Below are 20,332 nucleotides of genomic sequence, written 5' to 3'. Positions count from 1 at the left end.
GAAAGTGTTTTATGGCTACTACGTTGTTTATCTGAACAAAAAATGTTATTTTCATTCATTTTAAATGATCACCTTCTTTCTATGGGGAGATCAGTTTTCAAACCTGTGACTTCAGACATAATGAACGAAGAAATGAATAGGGTGGGTGTTCAAAAGAGGAACTGAGTTTATCTGAGTCTTTTTCATCAACTACCTTTTGTTTACCTAAAAAAATGGTCTTATTTAGCTTAAAGATCGTAGCTGTATCGTTTTTCCTTACAGTCAGAAAGAGTCTTGCTACACCAAGGGAAGAGCCTTCACAGGGTTTAAACAGTTGGGGAAGCTGGAAGATGTCCACTTGTGCTGTTTGTTGCTAGAGCCATCAATCTTGATCAGAGCTGGCAAACATATCAGGCTTTTGTACCACTGTCCGAGGTAATATTCCTCACTGATTGAGTAAAAGAGCCATTTGGGAAAATTTCTCGGAGAAAAAATCGACAGCTTTTTCTCTTCACCCCATTAATTAAAATTGCCAGATTCTGCCTGTCAATATGTCCTTTGAAGGCTGTGGAAAAACGGAGAGTTGATTTTTGCCTAAGGACGTATTAGTTCCAAAAGCAATGTAGTTCTGCACTTGCAGTCCTAAGGGTCTGTCCACTTGGCTGACTGCAGAGTCAGAAAACCAAAACATTTTTCCTACACCTTGTCATCAAGTTTATCTATAAATGATACAAAGACGGTAAACTTTCCCTATTCTCGGTAACTTTTGTGAAGCATATCAAATGTGCAAAGCTTCAGAGAAAACCATAACTTGTCCTTAAAATGCCCTTCTGTTTTCATTTATCCTATTGGTTACGGAATAGTTATTAAGGCTGTTTGTCCTGGTGCAGTGTTCTTCTCACACAGACACCAGAAGATATGTTATCCTCTGGTGTAAGCTAGAACAGAATAGGAAAGAAATGGGCGACTGAATATGAAACTGAAGTAAAAAGGAATTTTATTCCCTTTTGCTGGGGTCGTCCCCACTTGGACCCTTAACCCTCCCCATCCTTGTGCCCTTGATTCTGCATCCCTTCACTTATAGGCAGACCTGTGGCCCTGACTATAGCTGAGGCTGAAAATAGCCCTACTCTCTGCAGGCAGATCACAGGCCAGAAGAAAATGTCATGGGATGCTGCCACAGAAGCAGCTGGACCAGGAACCACACCACTCATGTAAGCCCTGGGGCGTCTGGTGTTTTAGTTACAGCCACCACTCTGGGGATGAACTGGGAAGCAAGAGCTTCTGCATGCCAGTTCAAGAACCCTCATTATTAGTATTTTTCCTAATGCTAACAGCTAGTGCTGTACCAAGTGTGGGTTTTTTTTCTGAAGTAAAAGGTGTTGCAAGGAAAGGGGTAATTCTACTTTGTAAGACACCTGTGTTTGTATCACAAGCCCTCTCAGTGTCTGGCCAAATTAAACCTCCAAAAGTGTATATTTCTCTTTGCCTAGCCATCTGATTTTATTCTTTCTCCCTGTGGGATTATTGGTTCATTTGTCTTAAAGGCAGGGGAAAAGTTGTCAAAATTTTCTTAAGAATAATTGAGCTCTTAAAGTAATGTTAAATAGCCTCAGAAGATTTTTTTACTGGTGCAGAGGTGCTGGTTTTCTTTGCTAAAAGAAAATGAGATGATTATAAAAGCAGTTTTAAATCTGTTCTGCTGAAGACAGGGTAGTGTATACTCTGCTGCAGCATCCACACGTGGATGTTCTTGTCAAATCTGAAACAAACCTGTGCTGACAATTTGATCATCTCGTCCATCTGGTTTTCTGCTTGCACTGCTCCATCAAAAGCCTTCTGTGTTGCTGGCTCCAAAACCCCTGTCAGGTTTATGAGGAGATACTAGTCCAAGCTGTATCCAAGAGGGCTGTGGAGATTTCAAGTAAAATCACTGGGATCCTGTGGCGATGTGACACCTCACAGATGCCTCTTATGTGCTATCAGACAGCAGATGGTATGTATTTCTTGTCTTAAATAAAGCTGCAACAGCAGGATGAGATTGAAGCACTAAATGTTGTTTAGTTAAATCAGAGAACCTACTACTTTTATTACTTTTTGAAGCCTTAGATTTAACCACCTTTGCTCAGGTGGTACAACTGTCTTCTAGGCCTTACAAACTCCCTGTTGGGCGTGTCCTCGCTACAGACCACTACAGCCCACAGGGTAAACTACCAACCCATTTCCTCCACTCTGGTCAGGCTTGTCTCTGAAGCAGCAGATATCAGGGTCGAGGGTGACAGTGCCAGGCTCTGCCTCACTGCCCCTCTCAGCAGCTCCCACCAAACTGCTGTAGACTGCAGGTGATGGAGCCAAGGGCTGGAGGCCATCGCCGGCTGTTTTATGGGGCTGTGTGGCACAGTGCAGCTCCACTGCAGGAATCAGGGCTCTGAGCAAAGATAAATTATCTTGCTTTTCCTGCCCCTTCCTCTCTGTCCCACTGATTCTTAGAGTTTTGCCTCAGGGACTAGCTGACACTATACACCCATGTGTGGGTCAGCAGGGATGGGAACAACTTTTGTCATACAAAGACAAGTGGTCTTGTTAGTGAATCACAACCTTAACCCTATTTGAGCTGATGTGAGTTACCTGTGTGACCAGAAAGCAGTTCTGATGCATCGTCAGGATGTGTTCCCAGCTCTGCTCCAGCTCCTGCCTGTTGTTGGGGCTACACTACATTGGGCCATGTGCATCAGTCCAGCCATCATCCAGATCGTGGTGCTCCCTGCTCTAACATACTTTTGAATGACTTTGCAATCTCCTCACTTTGCTTCATTTTAATGAAGCTTTGAATTACTGTGAGACTTGACCTTCACCTCAGGTGCAGTGCTGCTATCCAAGCCTCTTTTTTTTCCCTCCAGCAGTATTCAACACATGGCAGTACAGCTGTAGAGTCTGGATCCTCATGTAGTCATCTCTGGCATGCAGAATATGTGCTTACCATGTCCTTGGTTGGCTTGTTGGGAACAGGAGTCCAGGCAAGGAAATTCATCTCCAAACCCCAAGTGGGTATGAACAAAGGGAAAGTGGCTTGGATGCAACACTCCATGTGTTTGGAGTATATTTCTTTCCTATGAGCAGTTTATTCCAGATCGTTTTACAACACATCTGCATCCTGTTCTGCCAACATGCTGCTTTGAGGCTGTGCCCGTGAAATAAAATACTTTAATTTGTATGTGTGCTTTTATTTCTTTACAAAAACTGCAGTACAGGTTTTTTCTTCCTTCATTTCTTTTGTACCACTGGTACTTTTCCCTGATGGCAACCAGAAGCCTTACATAAGGCAGCCTTACATAAGACATGCTTCAACCCCCCAAAAGAAATATATATATATTATATAGAAATGTAATATAATTATATCATAATATAATAAAATAGCTATATAATACATAAATACATATCATAGCAATATGATATAATGCAATATAATGTAATGATACTATATATTATGTCATCCTTGGGGCACCCTTCTGAGCAGATGTCCCCAGTATTTGAGTATTTGACCATCAAAAGCCTTCTGTGTTGCTGGCTCCAAAACCCCTGTCAGGTTTATGAGGAGATACTAGTCCAAGCTGTATCCAAGAGGGCTGTGGAGATTTCAAGTAAAATCACTGGGATTTTGAGTATTTGAGTATTTGACCTGTGACTCAATACAAATATTGAGTATTTGACCTGTGAAACCAAAACCATAGCTCCTTTAAGGTGAATCCAAGTCTGGAAATGCTAATTACAGTAATACAAAGTTGCTAATTACTTCTGGGAAAAAGCCCCCAACCTCCTGTACTTTCCTTTCAAAGACCTAGACAAATTTTTTTTTTCTTTATTCACACAAAACAATTTTTTTTTTTCTTCATTTTCATGCTAAGCACATTTTCGTGGTGGATATTGTGTGTTTTGCAACCAGAGATAAAATACTATTTATTGGCTTCCTTTGCAAGATTTCTGAATTAAAGTAGTTGCTACTGTTTATTTTCGTGAAATGATGAGATTCTTTTTTTCCACTTCAATTATAGATATTTGGAACCTATAACCAAAATAATCATTGTATTAGCCTTCTGACATTTGGTTTGGAGTTTTCCAGTTTGGTAAATTGATTGAAAATATGTTAATAGAATATGCTTTTCTCTTACAATTTTAAATGTAATTTTATAACAAAGTTTAATGACTTTTGCTTCTACAATTACTTATTTTGTTCTATGTCATTGGCACATCTGGCAAAATGACTCAAGGAAAAGGACAAGTGTTCATAGCTTCAGCTTCCTTGAACCGAATTTGATAGAAAATTCATAGAATACTCACTATCAGTTAAAACATTGATAGTGATTTGGGGGTGTGAAGGGTGCTTTCCCTAAATCAAAGGCAGCAAAAGTGCTTTCAGCTCAGTCTAAGACCTGAATTGACAGAGATTTGACTTCATTCTGACCAGAAAAATGATATATTTCTGTATCAGCTGTGAAGGCAGTAACATCTGGCAGAATGAAGGGTAGGCAACATGGGAATAATAATTTTCTTTTAGAGCCTTTCCATCAATCTTCTTGGTTTCAGTGCTTGGAGGCTGAATTATTTTGGTCCTATCGGCCTGTTCTGAATCTTCAGTGAATGTATAATATGGCTGTTACAGAGAGACATGTTTCAGTCAGCCTTAAAGTGGGATTTGGATCTGCCTAGAATTTAATACCAAAACTCCAGAAAATGGAGACAGTAGAAAACTGCAGACAGCCAATTAATGAAATAGATAATTGAAAAGGTTAGTCCATCAGACTGATTCTCAGCCATTCTCAGCTCATTGTTTTGATCATGAGCTGCAGTGATGTGAAATTCCAGTGCATCAGTGTTGGAGAAACCAATAGATTTTCATTTGTGAGTCCTATTTTATGGAGATTGGCAGTCGTGATAGTTTGGAACCATAGATCTGAAAACATAACTAAAAGATTTGTAATTAGAACAATTGCTTAAATTTCCATGTCCTAATGAATTTCTGGAGACTGAGGTCTTTTGCAATAAACTATAGAAAATTTATGTTAGAAGTCAGACCAGATAATTTCCATACTTCTTGTTAGTGGAAAATGGAGAATGACTTGTTTTTTGAGGTCTTCAACTGGACAAAAAAGAAAAACAAAAGGAGGTTTTGAGAAATGACAGGAAGGCCACATTTGATTTTCAGGGAGAAAAATGTGTTTCCAAATCCTTCCTGTTATATTTCTGCCTGTCTTCCAGATAAACACATAACAGGTGTTCCCTTTCTCTTTGGTTTTTCAGATCTGAGAGCCTATGAAACCTTTCTTCTCTGTGAACCCATATAATTACGGTATAAAATACCTTCAAAAGCTGAGCTTGAGCATTAAAATATTAAACAACAAACACCGCAAGAGAAGTAGAGGTTTAATTTTTTTGTACTTCTCTCCATGCTCGTCTTCTGCCAGCTCATCTTCTCTTTAACAGGTGACATCAGCTCTTGTCTTCTGCCATCTCCCTCAGCTCCACTGGTGTGAAGTGTGTTTTTCTCTTCCAGAGCATAACTGAAGAGGAATGTCCACCTATTCAACCTTCGAGGATGAAGGAAATTCAACACAAGAAGTGTTTTCATACTACATTTCCTCTGGAAACCAAGCCAATGCCAGGGTCTTTCTTTTCCCCTTCTTTTCCTGTATTGCAGTTTACCATCTCCTCACTGCCTCACTGCACTTTCCTCAACAAAATCTATGAAATGTTTGAGATAGATGTAGGAAAAAAACAAAACCAACTAAAACCAGAATGGTTTTGGAGGTGTGGTGTTTTGTTGTTGTTGTTGTTTGTTTATTTGTTTGTTTGTTGCTTTTTTTTTTTTTTTTTAAGAGAGACAAAATAATCAAAATTCATCCTGGTGATGTAGAAATGGCTCCTGATCTCAGAGAGGAAGGACTGGAACCACTTAAGGTACTTCCATAAATGAGCATTAGTCTGGTTAGTAACAAATGCTGTTCTACCTGGATAAGGAATCTGGCCTAAGAGAAGGTAAGAATAGATTAATGCACATCAGAATTAAATAGTCAATATACTTGGACCCCCAAGACAAAAATATGACACTGTTTAGTTCATAAAAGACTACGCTCCCCTGACTTAGGCGCTGTGAAAAAAATGGCAGAGGAATTAAGTAGTAAGTGAGAGATCTTCGAAAACTAAAACCAAAACCACAGACACCCACCCACCCACACCCACACACACACACAAACACTAAATAAAAAGAATAAAGATGTTATTGACAAGAAGGTCAACAAGTCAAGTGGCCCTACTGATGTGCATGGTCTCATGATATTCTGACACTCTCAAACCACATTTTGATTAAGTCAGTTGTAGCAGAGAATTAGGTAGACAACGAGAGTTTTCTGAAATATAGAGGTGAAGAAATGAAAAAAAGTGCAGTAAGAAAAGATGTCCAAAATCTGAGTCTGGTTTAAATTTTGCATTTTGAGTTCTGTGCAAAAATGCAATTATAACACCTATATTCTACTGCCATAGTCCACCATGGCTCCTGGTTAATCCCACTTTCTTCTTAGTTCCAGTTGTAACATTGTGTTTTGCATATTGTAGTTTCCATCTTGGAAATTACTGTTTAATATTTCAGCTGCTTCTGATTTGACCACACTGAAACTTGACTTTACTACTTACTCAGATATATTTCCCGAGGAATCCAATGATCTGTGTTTTTTAAAGTGCAATAAAAATAGCAAACCTCTGTTGACTTCAGATATTTTTTCCAAGTTACTATATCCAACACAGCTTGGTTTTGAGAAAATTGAAATGTGCAGGAAGATTGCTCTTGGTTCTTGTCTATTCTGGATCACTCACAGCTAACACACCAATGGTGGAGATGGATTCTAAACCTAAAAAAAGCTGATGGAGATTAGCGAGGACTTTTACTGCTGTAGCTCTTGCCAGCGGAGGACAAAACAACACTTTTCATGTGAAGCAGAATGTCCCCAGTGAAATCAGTCTGAGAAAGGCAAAAAGGATGGAGGCTTTGCAGCATGAAGCAGTGGGAATTTTTAAAGGCTTTCACTAGAGAGAAGAGTTTGGCCTTTTAGGAGAATTAAGTGGCTATTTGGTGGGAGCAGACAAGTCCTACAGTCACAATAGGGATACGGATCTGTTATGAATCCATCCTGCTATGGTGGATTATTTGGGATGTTATTTTAAGCTTAGACTTGCGGAAGTATTCACTGCCTTGTTTCTACACCATTAAGGATCAGAGTCTTGCATTGGAGATTATTACTATGACATAATATTGATAACATCTTTCATGCTGTGCCACATGGCATCGTGAAAATGTGAGATATTTTTCAGGATGAATGATACAGATGTTTGAGCTGCCAGAGCCAGTAGAACTGTTTTCTAAGATTGACCCCATCCTCAAATGTATTTGGAGAATTCATGTTACTAGATACATTTGAAGAGTTAGACTTTCCCTATTCTTGTAACATGTAAAAAATTTCATGCCCATTCTACATGTCTTTGCCACACAATCTGAACACTAACCACCCCTTACCCATGATCTTGAAATCCATATGAGCAAAAATGTTTGATTTTTTTTGTTTGTTTGTTTTGGTATTATAAAATTCATTCCCACTCAAGAGCCATTTGTGAAAGTCAGTAATATCTCTCAGTAGACAAGAACCTCAGAGCAATACCTGAAAACAGAGAAACATACAAAATTCTCTGTGAAGCACAGTGATTTTCAGTTTTGAAATGAAGTGATCATCTTTGGCTGTTGCTTTTAAACTGCAACCATGCATACAATTATTCTGTATTTCAGATCATCAATATGATGGAAAAATATTGGTAGGGATGAAGCCTATTTTGATTAGCAATATCATGAATGCTTTGCTACCAGGAGAAATAAAAAGCAGCCCTCCAAAAGTCAGGTGAACATTTGAGGCTTTTAGGGGAGTTCCCCCATTGAAAATGAGATATAGCAAACCAGTAGTTATTTGTTATCACATATTATTCTGTGATGAAGTGCCTACATCAGTGGACAAAGGAAGAGCTATGGATGCCATCTATCTGTACTTCTGTAAGGCCTTAGACATAGTCCCCCACAACATTCTTCTATCTGATTTGGAGAGATACGGATTTGATGGGTGGACTGTTTGGTGAATAAGCAATTGGTTGGATGGCCACATCCAGAGGGTCAATGGCTCAATGTCCAGATGGAGACTGGTGACAAGTGGTGTCCCTTAGGGGTCTGTACCAGTACTGTTTAATATCCTCATCAATGACATAGATGGTAGAATCAAGTGCACCCTCAGCAAGTTTGCAGATGACACCAAGCTGACTGGTGCAGTTGACATGCCTGAGGGACACGATGCCATCCAGAGGGACCTGGATGAGCTTGAGAAGTGGGCTCATGCAAACATGATGGAGTTCAACAAGGCCAAGTGCAAGGTCCTGCACCTGAGTTGGGGTACAGGCTGTAGGATGAAAGCACTGAGAGGAGCTCTGCACAGGACTTGGGACTTGGTTCAACTGTTTTAAACCAAAAGAGGGTATATTTAGATCAGCTATAAGGAAGACATTTTTTACAATAAGGGTGGTGAAACACTGGAACAGGTTGCCCAGAGAGGTGATAGATGTCCCATCCCTGGAAACGTTCAAGGTCAGGTTGGATGGGGCTCTGAGCGACCTGATCTAGTCAAAGATGTCCCTGGTCATTACCAGAGGGATTGAACTAGAGGGCCTTTGAAAGTCCCTTACAACCAAAACTATTCTACGATTCTATGATTATCAGAGACAACAGTTAAGTCCATATCCATCAGTTCTGGGTTTCTCTAATATCCTTAAAATCTCTCCCAAGACAGACACCCAGGATATCGTGGGGCCATCTGTCCCCCAGATGAGGAAGGACTTTCTAATTCTAAGACAGGTAATGTGTAACTGCTAATTGAAACCCATTAGAATTGTAATTTATCCAAATAATATTAAAAAAGGTTTTTCCCTCTTTTTCTTTGCAGATACTGTTTAGGTGCGGAAGGCTTCATTAAATGAGAGCAAGACATACTTGATGCCAAAAAATCATTTATTTCAAAGTTACATTTGCCAGCCCAAGGAACCTGATGGGTAGTGATGCTCCAGCATCTCCTGAGCAGCTTTATAATTCACCGAGCAGAATAGCAAATGCAACCATATTCAGGAGATGCCACTGAAAGATTTCATCTGTTGGATGAATGAAAACATTCTTAGGATATGCTTGACCACCACCGTGCCTCATGCTTGTCTAATTGCTTGATGTTATTTGTGTATATTGACCACTGGTGATGTTTCGTCTAATAATATACTTTGTTCTGGGCTGGGACATTTTTCTCTTCCACTGTCTTCCTGTGCTAGTTGGCTGCTGCAGCTCATCTGCATTGCTTTACAAGCAGGTCTCTCTTGGCAGGTTGACAAAATCTCTGCCAAAATGAATTGTGCTGAAGAGCTGGTGGTTTTGAATGTTATAGAACCAGTTTGGGAAAGGGCTTTGGGGTTTTGTCTTTCTGAGGACTGCTGACATTCACAGCCAGGGTAGGGATGCTTTGCCTAGGTCTGTTTTGCCTTTGTGCCAACAGAGGTGTCATCGTGATGTGAAGGAGACTTTAACTTTCTTGCTGACTTTGTCACTGGTAGCACCCACAGTGTTTTTCAGTGTTCTCTTGTTGCCCAGAAAGAGGCAGTTTTATAGCAGAAGTTGAGAAAATGAATATCAAAAGGTTACTAGCAAGGCATACAAATAGTACTGTGTGTGTTGCATGCATTTGATATACTCATTGTTTGTTTTTCTTTTAATATATACTTATGTATAGATGGGCCTAATTAGAAGGGCTCAGTTCTCTCAGCTACATGAGACATCTAAAAAATATGAGCAATTTAGTCAGGCCTTCTGCACCCCAACCCCTCCTCAGCCTTGTAGCTGCCTTTAAGCAAACTAGTTGCTAGAGTGCTACATTAAGTGCAAGACCTGAATCTGCTCCCTGACCAACACTGCCTGAAATTGCATCACTTGCACCCTAGTCAGACAATTGGGACTATCAGTGTAGAGTCTATGTAGATATTTTGTATTATATGTGCATGTTTAAATATATGCATGTGTGTAGTCTCTGAATGCTAGAGGGATCCCTAAGACACGGCTCTCTCAGAAAAAACTGTAAAATATTTTTATTTCTAATATTTAAGAATATTTTAAATATTTTGAAAAATTCACTGACTACAGGGAAGAAATTGGTTAACTCATGGCTAAGCACTATTGTGAAGAAAGAGATTTTAGTACGAAATTCTGATCAGAGAGCAGAAAGACAGGTAGTCACTCAGGAATAGGTGGTTCAGGGGGAGGAAGGGACAGCTTTTCCACGCTTACTTCTGTGGGAACTTTGGTCAGGACTTAGAGGCAGTTTTAGATGTGTCTAGAATACAATGATCTGACAGGTTGCGAGTTTTTACCAATGAAAACATGCTTGGAGGAAAAGTCTAAATTTTGAGTGTAGGAGCCTAAATCTGCCAGTGGTAGCTTAAATGGATTCAGTGAGGCTAGCACTTTGTTTGTGATCATTTATCTCGGGACCACACAGTAAGTTTGTGGCAGGGAAATGACCCAAATGTAGCTCTGCTGAGTCCATGAAGTTCAGTGTCTTAACCACAGGTTTTTGCTTGATTTTAATAAGTATTTCTGTGACTTTTAATACTATTGTGCTACTAGCTTATAGCTGGTTTTTTTTTTTTTAGAGACTTTAAGAAAGTTCTTGATGCAGTGAGAGTTATTTGACTGTTTAAGTAATAGTTGTTTTGTATTCATTTATACTTGATCAACTTAAGAGATGAAGACATTCCAACATTTTAAAAACGAGTCTGACTTTTCTTTAATTGCAAAAATAGAAGCCTCTCACAAAGCCAAAATTTCCTGAATGCTCAGTTCCACATCAAAGAAATTGCATGTAAAACTCGCCTGTGCAACACAGAAAATAAACTAAAGAAGGGGCAATTGACTGGCACCCAGCTCAGCATGGGCCCCATCAGGCATCACCTGATCCGACAGCTGAAGCAGAGCAGGTGTTCCAGGATATCTGAAACCCCTCTCTTGGGCTCCGTCCTGCTGTATCTGCTGTGATGGGAAATGTCAGAGTGAGGTTTCACTTCTGTGTTGTTGCCTCCATCACTGCTCTCTGAGCAAACTCCCCGGTTCTTTGGGGGAATGACCTGAAGAGACGACAGCAGCCTCCACACGTTTGCAGCCCCTGTGGGGGATGTGTGTGTTGCAGGGGCAGTACCAAGCATCCCCTCTCTGATCCATCCGTAGCCATTAAAGTTCATACTATGGGAGCTGTAAAGGGTGAAATCCTGGTTTCCACAGAACTCAAGCAGCTGATGTTTTGGATTTTAGTAAGCTCAAGATTTCAATTACATCACTCAGTATTTCCTTCTAAGAAGGTTTTCTACAAGACCACTTATTTACAGCAAGGTTTAGCTTATGTACAGCACACAATGAAAAAGAATAATTGGTCTACAATCAGAAATATACATCACCTGGTGTATAAAATCATTGGGATATTTTTATGGCATAAAAACACATTATGCAGTAAACGCTAAAGTAGAGAGTTTCCCAACTTATACAAAAAGCAAAGGGATAATTCAGTTAGAACTGTGTTTTCATCCATATCTGTCATAAACGATGAATTTGTGGCTTATAGACTCTCCCTCAGATTTGCCAACATGGGAAGCCTTGCTATGTTTTCAAGCCTTTTCAAATTTGTGGACCATGCCTTTCAAGTATAATGCAACAAAAAATGATTGTATAAAAATTTTCTGTCATGAACATATTTTATCTAGACATTAATTAAAAAAAGGGAAACTTTTTATATACACAGAGAATCATTCAAAATATATCCAGATGTTATTGTATATGATTTGATTCCTGAAGTTCTAGTGGCAATTTACAAAGACTGTATATGCTAAGCATAACATGTATTTATTATGTTTCTGTGTCCTGATTGTATTTATTTTTTTTGCTGAAGTGCATTATTGGTAACTGATACACCATCCTGCACTCAAGAGTTTTAGTACTCATGTAGTGTAATACGAATGGCTGAAAAGCAGGGACCTTTGTTCACAACATCCGGATCTATAAGAAAAATTGTTACCAAGTTATTCCTACATGGACCATAGCTAGAAAGGAGAAACATGCTCTGACTCTTTTTTGGCATTTTCCCAAATTTGACAAGTCATGACAAACTGTCCATCATGTATGTGGCAGTACCTGTGTAGGTGATGGGACATCTAGAGTGACTGTATTCTTCCACATCCTTACTGACCCTGACTTCCCAAGGAGTCTCTCATTGAAGAGAAATTCTACAGCAGAGGAAAAAAGGAAAAATCCTTGCACTCTCTCCTTTTGAAAATGAAGGCTGCGGTACAGATTCTATCTACTTTGTGCTGGACATACTCATACACTTCACACATTCTTGTGAAGGCTCTGAATCGCTGCCACTTCAAAGCTACAGGCTCTGCCAGAGGGGCATCTCGCTTCAGTTGCTGGAGAGCAATTGCAAGCATGAGGTCTAAGTCCTTGGGCGTTAAATAGTTGCTATACACCCTAAGACAATACAAGTGCTTGTAGAAATAAAAAAAAACCTGTAATACAATACAATTCAATAAGCAAAACCTTCAGCTATTTCCTGTTCATTTGCTGTGGGCCTGAACTTGATAAACCTCCCCATGCAATCTGCAGCAAGCAGAATATGAGCTCTGACCATTTGTAGAGCAACACTCATTATAGGCAGCTATTCTAAGTAACTTGCCTCCCTGTGGAGGCCAATACTGGTCTTGATGTCTCTAAACCAGAGACATGGCCTCTTTCTTCATGAAACTTATGTTGTTTAAATCACATGGTACTCCCTTCCAGATCCTTCTCAGAAGGGGTGTTAATCATTATGGTATTTATCCATGAAGTGTTTATTCACTAAAAATGTGCATGCATGTACACACATACATATGCACTGGAAGAAGTTAATCCCTTACACTGATTATTGGGAAAAGCTGTACATCTCCTCGCATTCCAGTCACCTCCCAGAAGCACCTATCCTTGCAATGCACTGATGATCAGCCTTGTGCCACCATCTGCATTGAGATACATTGGCCTTGCTTGTTCAAAACTAAAGAAATATCAGCCTATAGGTAGGCTAATAGAGATTAATTGAGTTCTTTCATGTTAAACCGAAGGTGAGACTGTATTTCACCAAGTGTTTTCAAAGTTTGCTAGATATTTAGCTAACCTCTAAAGTCAGAGAGGGAGAAATCCTGCCCTTAGCCACACTGCTGAAGTCAGTGAGAATTACTGTGTTACACAGAGTACAGTGAAATAAGACATTATCCATTGCAAGGAGCTCTCTGGTCTCTGGTCAGTCTTCTCCACAACAGTGGGTCTTATGCTGGTGACATGAATGAGGTTACCTGTTGGAGAGCAGCCATGCAGCTGGCAAAAAGGTTATTTCTGCTCACCTCCCAGTCAGCCCCTTTCATCAGCTCAGTGTTGTTTTAGTAAGCTGAGAAATACAATGCAGCACACCCCTTGGCCCAGTGGTTCCCATCAGGAACCCATCATGAACCCATCTGGTGTGGGAGTGGGCAGATGGGTGAACCTGGTTGCCTGTGCTTCATATGGAGTCCCCAGGAAGCATTAAGGTAGATAAAAGAGGCTACATAACTTCTCTGCCCCACAGTTTCTCCCACTGATGACTTCTACTTTGTCCATTTTGTGGGGACTCTGGGTCACTCTCCACCTGAACAAAGTTCTTATAAAAATTCAGTGTATATATATTCATATATATAATATATATACATATGCATGTATGCTATCTTGAATTTCCAGATGTTTTCTTTTTTGTACCTTTTATCTAAAGTTCAACTTCTCAAGAGCTTTTAGATGTTTTTTGTTTTTTTTTTTTTAGATTCCAGGATTACATTCTGTCAAAATGAGAAAGGTAGTGTTATTCTGCTTCTAAAGATACTTGATCTTTGTGTTCAAACTTTAATCCCTAATTTAGTTCTAAATCTGCACCTACCATTTCATAATTCTAGTTCTGTATTTTTTTTTTTTTTTAAAGGATGTTGGCCAAACACCTGAATTCCATGAACTGGTTTGGAATAAAATGCATACTTTCCAGTCTGGCTTTCAGTGATTACATCCTGGATCAACAGCAAGACACACAGGGTGCAAAACGTAAAAGAGAAATGTTCCTCCTGAAAATGCGTAGGATGCACACATGGGGGAGTAAACACTTCTTGTGCTGGTGACACTGAGGTGGGGAGAAATGCAGGGCAGATGAGGGAGGGAGCTGTATCCCCTTGACCATATTCAGGTAAACTAACCTCACCTGTAATTGGGAGTGGAGGAATTGCATCTAGTCACACTGCTGCACATTAGATATTACAGAAAGTAACCTCCTGGAGGCACTTCTCAAAGTTGCATTTGCTCACAGTGACAGAAAAGGAACCAGATTCTTAAAATCAGTGTAGGCATATGATGTCCTTTAAAAATTGACTGAAGATAATTTTTCTCTTTTTTTTTTTTTTTCTTCTTTTAAAGGTAGGCTTGCGAGAGTCTGAAACTGGGCTATGAAGAAAATCTCAAATGGCATACAGTGAGAGTTAAGTACCTTCCTGGCCCAGCAGAACACAGTGCCCATCTCTGTTGCTATAAAATCATAGAAAATACATCTTGACAGGAGTTCGACAGGTCATCTAAATGGTCCCTCTGCCAAGGCAGATGAACGAGGTCTAAATCATCCCTAATACTGTGTCTATTTGTGTTTTATAACACTCAGATACAACACTCTGGTTAGTCTTACCATGATGCTTTCTTTTTATGCAGCAGTTTCACATCCTCAATAATTATAACCTTCTCAACACTTAATTTTGCTGATTAAAACAGCTGCCCTTTATTAGGCTGAGAGAAATATACTGATCTATACCTGAGATTCTGAGAAATACTTTATTTTCTTGATATGGTCTGAGAACTCAGTAAAGGAGTGCTTAAATATAGATTTGTGATTCATCTGGAAGTACCTGCAAAATTTTGTGCTGCACAGAAAAATCTCCAGGTCATAAAAAGGATACATTGAAATTAATCCTTGCAGGTACCTTTATTACTACAACTACCACAGAACTATAGGAGTCAAAGCAGCATAACTGGCACCATCCAAAATCCCAGGGCTGACCAAAGACTTGAACTTCACTAGAGAGTTGACCAAGGAGCTGATCCTGTTCTTCCTCCCTGCTGTTATTTCAAGCTGGAGGTCTGACTTTCCCTCACTGTTGGCTGATGACATTTTCTGCGTAGGATTCACACTTTCCTTTAGCCAAGTCCCTCTGAAACAGGTATTGCTGGAGCAAGGACAATGGTACACCGCAATGATACAGCTGCCCCAGGAGCTCAGAATTCCTGGTTTGGCACGAACATTTCCCCTCCACGTGTTTAGCATTGAGTCCAAATTGCAAGTGGTTGAGCTTAGGCTCTCTATGCTGCCAGAAGGCAAAGAGAGCATCCTCACATGCTGCAGAGTCTCATCGGCTTGGGATCAACTTGTATTTTGATGCAAATGACCTTTAGTTTACAAATGCTCATATTTTTGAGCAGTAATCAAATAACTGTGTATATTTAGCTTCATGAAGACACGTCTGACTTTTAAAATTCCAAGCACTGGAAATGCAAATATCCCCACATTGTTAGTGTTTAGGATTTGCATCTTTGAAAAATGGCTCAGATTTTGTTTAGTAAGGTTGGCAAAAGATGGAGGATGATTCAGGAAAAGGGGACAAAAATTTGCCACATTTGCATGGTTGGTTTTATCCCAAAACAAAGTTAAGTTGCTACATTATAAACACATGAGCACTTTTTAATGGCAATATTGGCAGATATCTAATTAAGATAGCACTATTGCTAAGAATTTTTATACAGAGAAAATTGTCTGTTCTACATTTGTTACTGTTCTATTTCAGCTATAACATATTTATTAAGTAAATAAAATTAAAAAGAAGACTTACTTTTGGCATCCCATACCACAACAAGTCTTTTAATTTGTGCTGTGTTTCTGTACCTAGTAAAGAACAAACACCAGCATCTTCCTGATATAGTTGCTCAAACAAAGCAACTGCACAAACCCATCTGCCAGAGTGAATGTTCACTGAACTGGGTTTTCATTTGTCAGGTGTGGTGTATGAGGGGAAATTGGTACTGCAGAGTTGATTAATGCAAGGTTGGTTTCCTCTTAAAATACACCTTCAATGCACTGATTCAACTGTCACTTCCTTTCCTATTTTTTGATACACTGATACATTAATTATGCATTTCTTCTGTTCCTGTGAAATGTATTAGAGACAAAACACCCTACTGCCAAGACATTGTAATTATTGAGGTCACATTAGAGTTTCCGATATTGCTGTCACTAGTGTATGGTACTGTTTATAAAGCAGAGAGGTGAAATTCATCTTATGTATGCAATGACAACATTTCAAACCATCTTGAGATGAAGAAAAATAGCATTTTTCATTGGAAAATATTTTCAGTAGAAATTACTAAGGCTCTACAAAACCAGCATTTCCTGCAAAGCCCAAGGGTGATGCCAACCCTAAACTCAGTATGTATGATGTTCAATCAAATTTTTAGTGGCTCTAAATTATCATCACTGCAGTGAAACCAAAGCTGCCACAGGGACTGACATAACCATACAGTATTTCCACCACCTGAAGCTCAAACCAAAATCCTAAACCCCAGATCCTGAATTTGGCTCTTCAGAAGAGCACTCTACTGAACAGAGCAATGTAATTAGTGAAGAACGAAAACAACCACTATGATGGCAAAGCATTTCCTTTTTGTACATCCACATGAGCATAATAGACTGTAAAACAACTCATACTTACATGTTGTAAACATGTACATTACTAAAACCAACATGTTCATTATTAAACTCGCTGTACTATGTACACTTCTTTTACAATCAGCTCGTTTGTGTCTTTAGAAACTAAGAATGCCTTCTGGAGTTCTCCAGCAAAGTGTGGTGTGCACCAAAGCTATTCAGAAATACAGAATTCATAGCAGAGCCACATTATTGTGTTTAATAACTATAATAAATCCTCCACTTCCCATTTTTCACTGGTAAAAGTAGAAATAAGGATACATGAAATACTGTTGTCTGAAAAAATAAGTGCCTTCATATTCCTTGAAGTCTGATAAACAGGTATGTGGCTTGAAGGAATGCACAGGATCATATTTTCTTGCAAACGTTCCACTGGATTAATCATGCAATGAACCGCATCATGGTGGACAGTTAGTTCTTGTTTCCTGGCTCCTCCCGTTCTATGGAGGCAGTCCCAGCAGCTCACTCCTCCCAATGGGGAGGAAGCTTTGGTGGAGCACAGTGGCTCTGTGCATGTGCCAGTGACACAAACAGAGCAAACTTCTTCCCTGCAAGGCAACAGTGGGAATTTGGTCCCCTCTCATAGTAATGGGTTTACACCTATTCCTCATTATCTCATTCCTGGAAGGGACTTTTCTAGTGAGATGGCTACTCATGTAGGTAGACACAGACAAGGGACCTCTATTTAAAATTTACAAGTGAAGGATAAAGCTTGGTGTCTAGCTGAGTCAGTGAAAGAAAAGTGACACCTGACTGAACACAAAACTAAAAATGGTTTCAAATTGCTAAGGACAAAATTGTCTTTGGTTTTCAAGGTCTACACTGAACTATATTGCATGTCATTCATGAATACTGAAGAGAGTTTTTCACTTCTCATCTAAGTCAACAGGGATTTGTCTGCTAATTTCAATAGAATCTGAAATAGATTATCAAGGTTTATGGCAGGACTAGCTCTTTCTATGGGACTCTCTAAAGTGTTTTACCCTGTGGTATACAGACCGTCCTGCCGCCTTTCCTTCACAGTTCTGCAGGATTAGGTCCTCTGTCTGCAGGCTCCAAAGTTGCCTCAAAAAACATGACATTTAGCTCAAGTGCCTTATTTCAGTTTTTCTCTTCTCCTTTATCACCTGACAAGATCTAGATTTAAGACTATTATAACCCATGATATTTTAAGTACCTTTTTCAGTGCTAAGGAAAAAAAAATGATTATGGATGGAACTGTAGCAAACAAATGAAGGAAAGGAAGAAATTTTACACCAGCAGAACTCTCAGATGAATGCAACTGCAGTGTAGAAGATGGTATTCTGCCTCTCCCCATTCACCTGCCATGCAGGGCAGTATTTTTACAGCTCCCAGGACAGGTATTCAGACATTTCGTATGAGCAAGCATCACCACTGACACTTGCAGCTGCCTCCCCCTTTAGCCATGTCTTCCTGCTTGGTCTGGAGTTGAAGTATCAAATGCAAGGGTATTTAGCAGAGAAAATAAAGGGGACTGGTACCTTTCCAGCTTCCTTCAAAGTTAAAGACCGTGGTGAGTACCTTGAAGTTGCTAGCATTTGCAATACTCCATGCACATCTCAGCTGAAGGCAAAGGAGTGGAAAATGTGTTGGACATTTTTTCAGAGATACGCAAGAAGGAGTTACATTATATTCATTAGACATTTTATGCATAAAACTCCGTAAGAGTCACAGGCCTGCAAAAATTCCTTGGCACCAGTCTTGCTGCTTGCAGATTCTTTACTGCTAGAATGTAGAATGTACTGTTCATATGGGAAATTAATCTATTTTATTTCTTTTGTGGTTTGCAGAACTTTTGCAGTGACAGTACTGTAACTTCTAACTTCAAATCAGCTTCTCCCTGACCTGATTTCTGCCTCATTAATCAGAGACTCTAATGCTGATTTGAACGTGTGATAAGAAGTCCTTGTTACTCACAAAACTGTATATTCATCATATTATCCTGATGACAGACTGACATTTGAAACCATCACTTTCAACAATTAGGGACTCAGAGCAGCAACCAGATTCTAAAAATAGATGCTTCCTGTGCTAAGACATTAGTTTCTTACTTCTTACCTGGGATTCTTTACTGCCATGATCATACTTTTATAACAGAGACAAGCATTCATCTAGCGTTCATCTCAAAATAGCTATTAAAGAAAAACATAATTTCCAAACAAACTGCACAGTTTATTCAGAGTGAAAGAATTGTGCCTTCATGATGAGTTTCTGGGCAAAGTAATAGGGTGACATTTTTGCCTATAAATAAATATTCTTTTACTACTAGCTTTGTTAAACAAAAACTAGTTTGAGATGCCTTGAGTACTTGTGTGATGCTGCTTTACAATACTGAACTGTTTCTTTGAGGGTGTTTGAGATCTTGGTATGCAATTACTATTTCACCATCATTTGCTTTATGCTCCTGCTAATGGGTTGATAATATCCTTTGGAGAGCATCAGAACTGGAATACTTTGGAGTGACTCTTTTTCTATTTTTCTGATTTTTCTTGCAATGTGCAAAATCTTTGAAGCAGTCATCAAGCTCATTAAAAGGGGAAAATAAAAGACTCCAAGCCAGTTAAATCTTTTGAACGTTGAAAGTTCAAAAGCTAGAGTTAAAGAAAAGTTCTGAAAGCAAAAACTGCTGAAAGTTTCCAGTTGCCAGGTACTGGTTCTTTCTTTTCTATTTGCTATGGAATACCTGATACTGTTACTACCTGTTGCATGGTCACTTCATACAGCTGGTATCAGGAGAGGTGGAGACAACAGAGCCTGGTGGGCAGGTTCATGTTCACTCCCTGCTGCAGCACACAGGGAGAAAACCTGTTCCCAGGTCTGTGTCAGACTGTCTCTATGCCATCACTGTCAGAGGCTGATGTGGTTTGAATATGACGGGTCCTTTCACCTGGTCATGCCCTTTCATTGTGGCTCCCACCCTTTTCCCCACTTTGTTCACAAGCAGAATGTAAATGATGAGTTAGTAATGGCTGCTGCTGAGCTAGGCAGATGTCTCTCCAGATTTTAATGCAACGAGTTCAGAGTCCTCTAAGTATCTTCCATTTAACTGTTCATTGTTGGAATCATGATGGTACAGGTAAACGGGGACCTCTGTGATTGACGTTGCAGTATAGGAGGTAGATCGTGTGGAACAGTGTTCTCGACGCCTTTGGCCCCACTGGGTTTTGTACTGTGTCCATTGCCTCTTCAAAGCTCCTTGTACCTGTGAAAGAAACACATGCTTAGGGTGAAGCACAATCGAAACCCCTATAATTGTAGCAATTTTAAAATTTGCTTCAGGAAATTAAAAAAAAAAAAAAGAAAAAAGAAGAGGAGGAAGAGAAAGAAAGAAAAAAGAAAAAAGGAAAAAAGAAAAATGAGAAAAAGAAAGAAAAAGA

General features: G+C 39.5%; 1 protein-coding gene across 3 annotated transcripts in view; it reads right to left on the bottom strand.

The window, feature by feature from the left end:
• Positions 1-15,391: 15,391 nt before the first annotated feature.
• Positions 15,392-20,332, bottom strand: part of CALCR (calcitonin receptor) — a 169,852-nt gene continuing 164,911 nt past the window's right edge. For all 3 annotated transcript variants that reach the window (XM_065831269.2, XM_071805125.1, XM_065831268.2), the window contains exon 13: positions 15,392-20,157. In XM_065831269.2, coding sequence (XP_065687341.1) covers positions 19,936-20,157 — 222 coding nt within the window. In that variant the 3' untranslated portion in view covers positions 15,392-19,935. The remainder of the gene's footprint in view (positions 20,158-20,332) is intronic.

The sequence above is a fragment of the Patagioenas fasciata genome, chromosome 2 (genome assembly GCF_037038585.1).
Source record: "Patagioenas fasciata isolate bPatFas1 chromosome 2, bPatFas1.hap1, whole genome shotgun sequence".
Lineage (NCBI taxonomy): Eukaryota > Metazoa > Chordata > Aves > Columbiformes > Columbidae > Patagioenas > Patagioenas fasciata.
The sequence above is the reverse complement of the archived record's forward strand: the minus strand, read 5'-3'. Positions and strand labels throughout refer to the sequence as shown.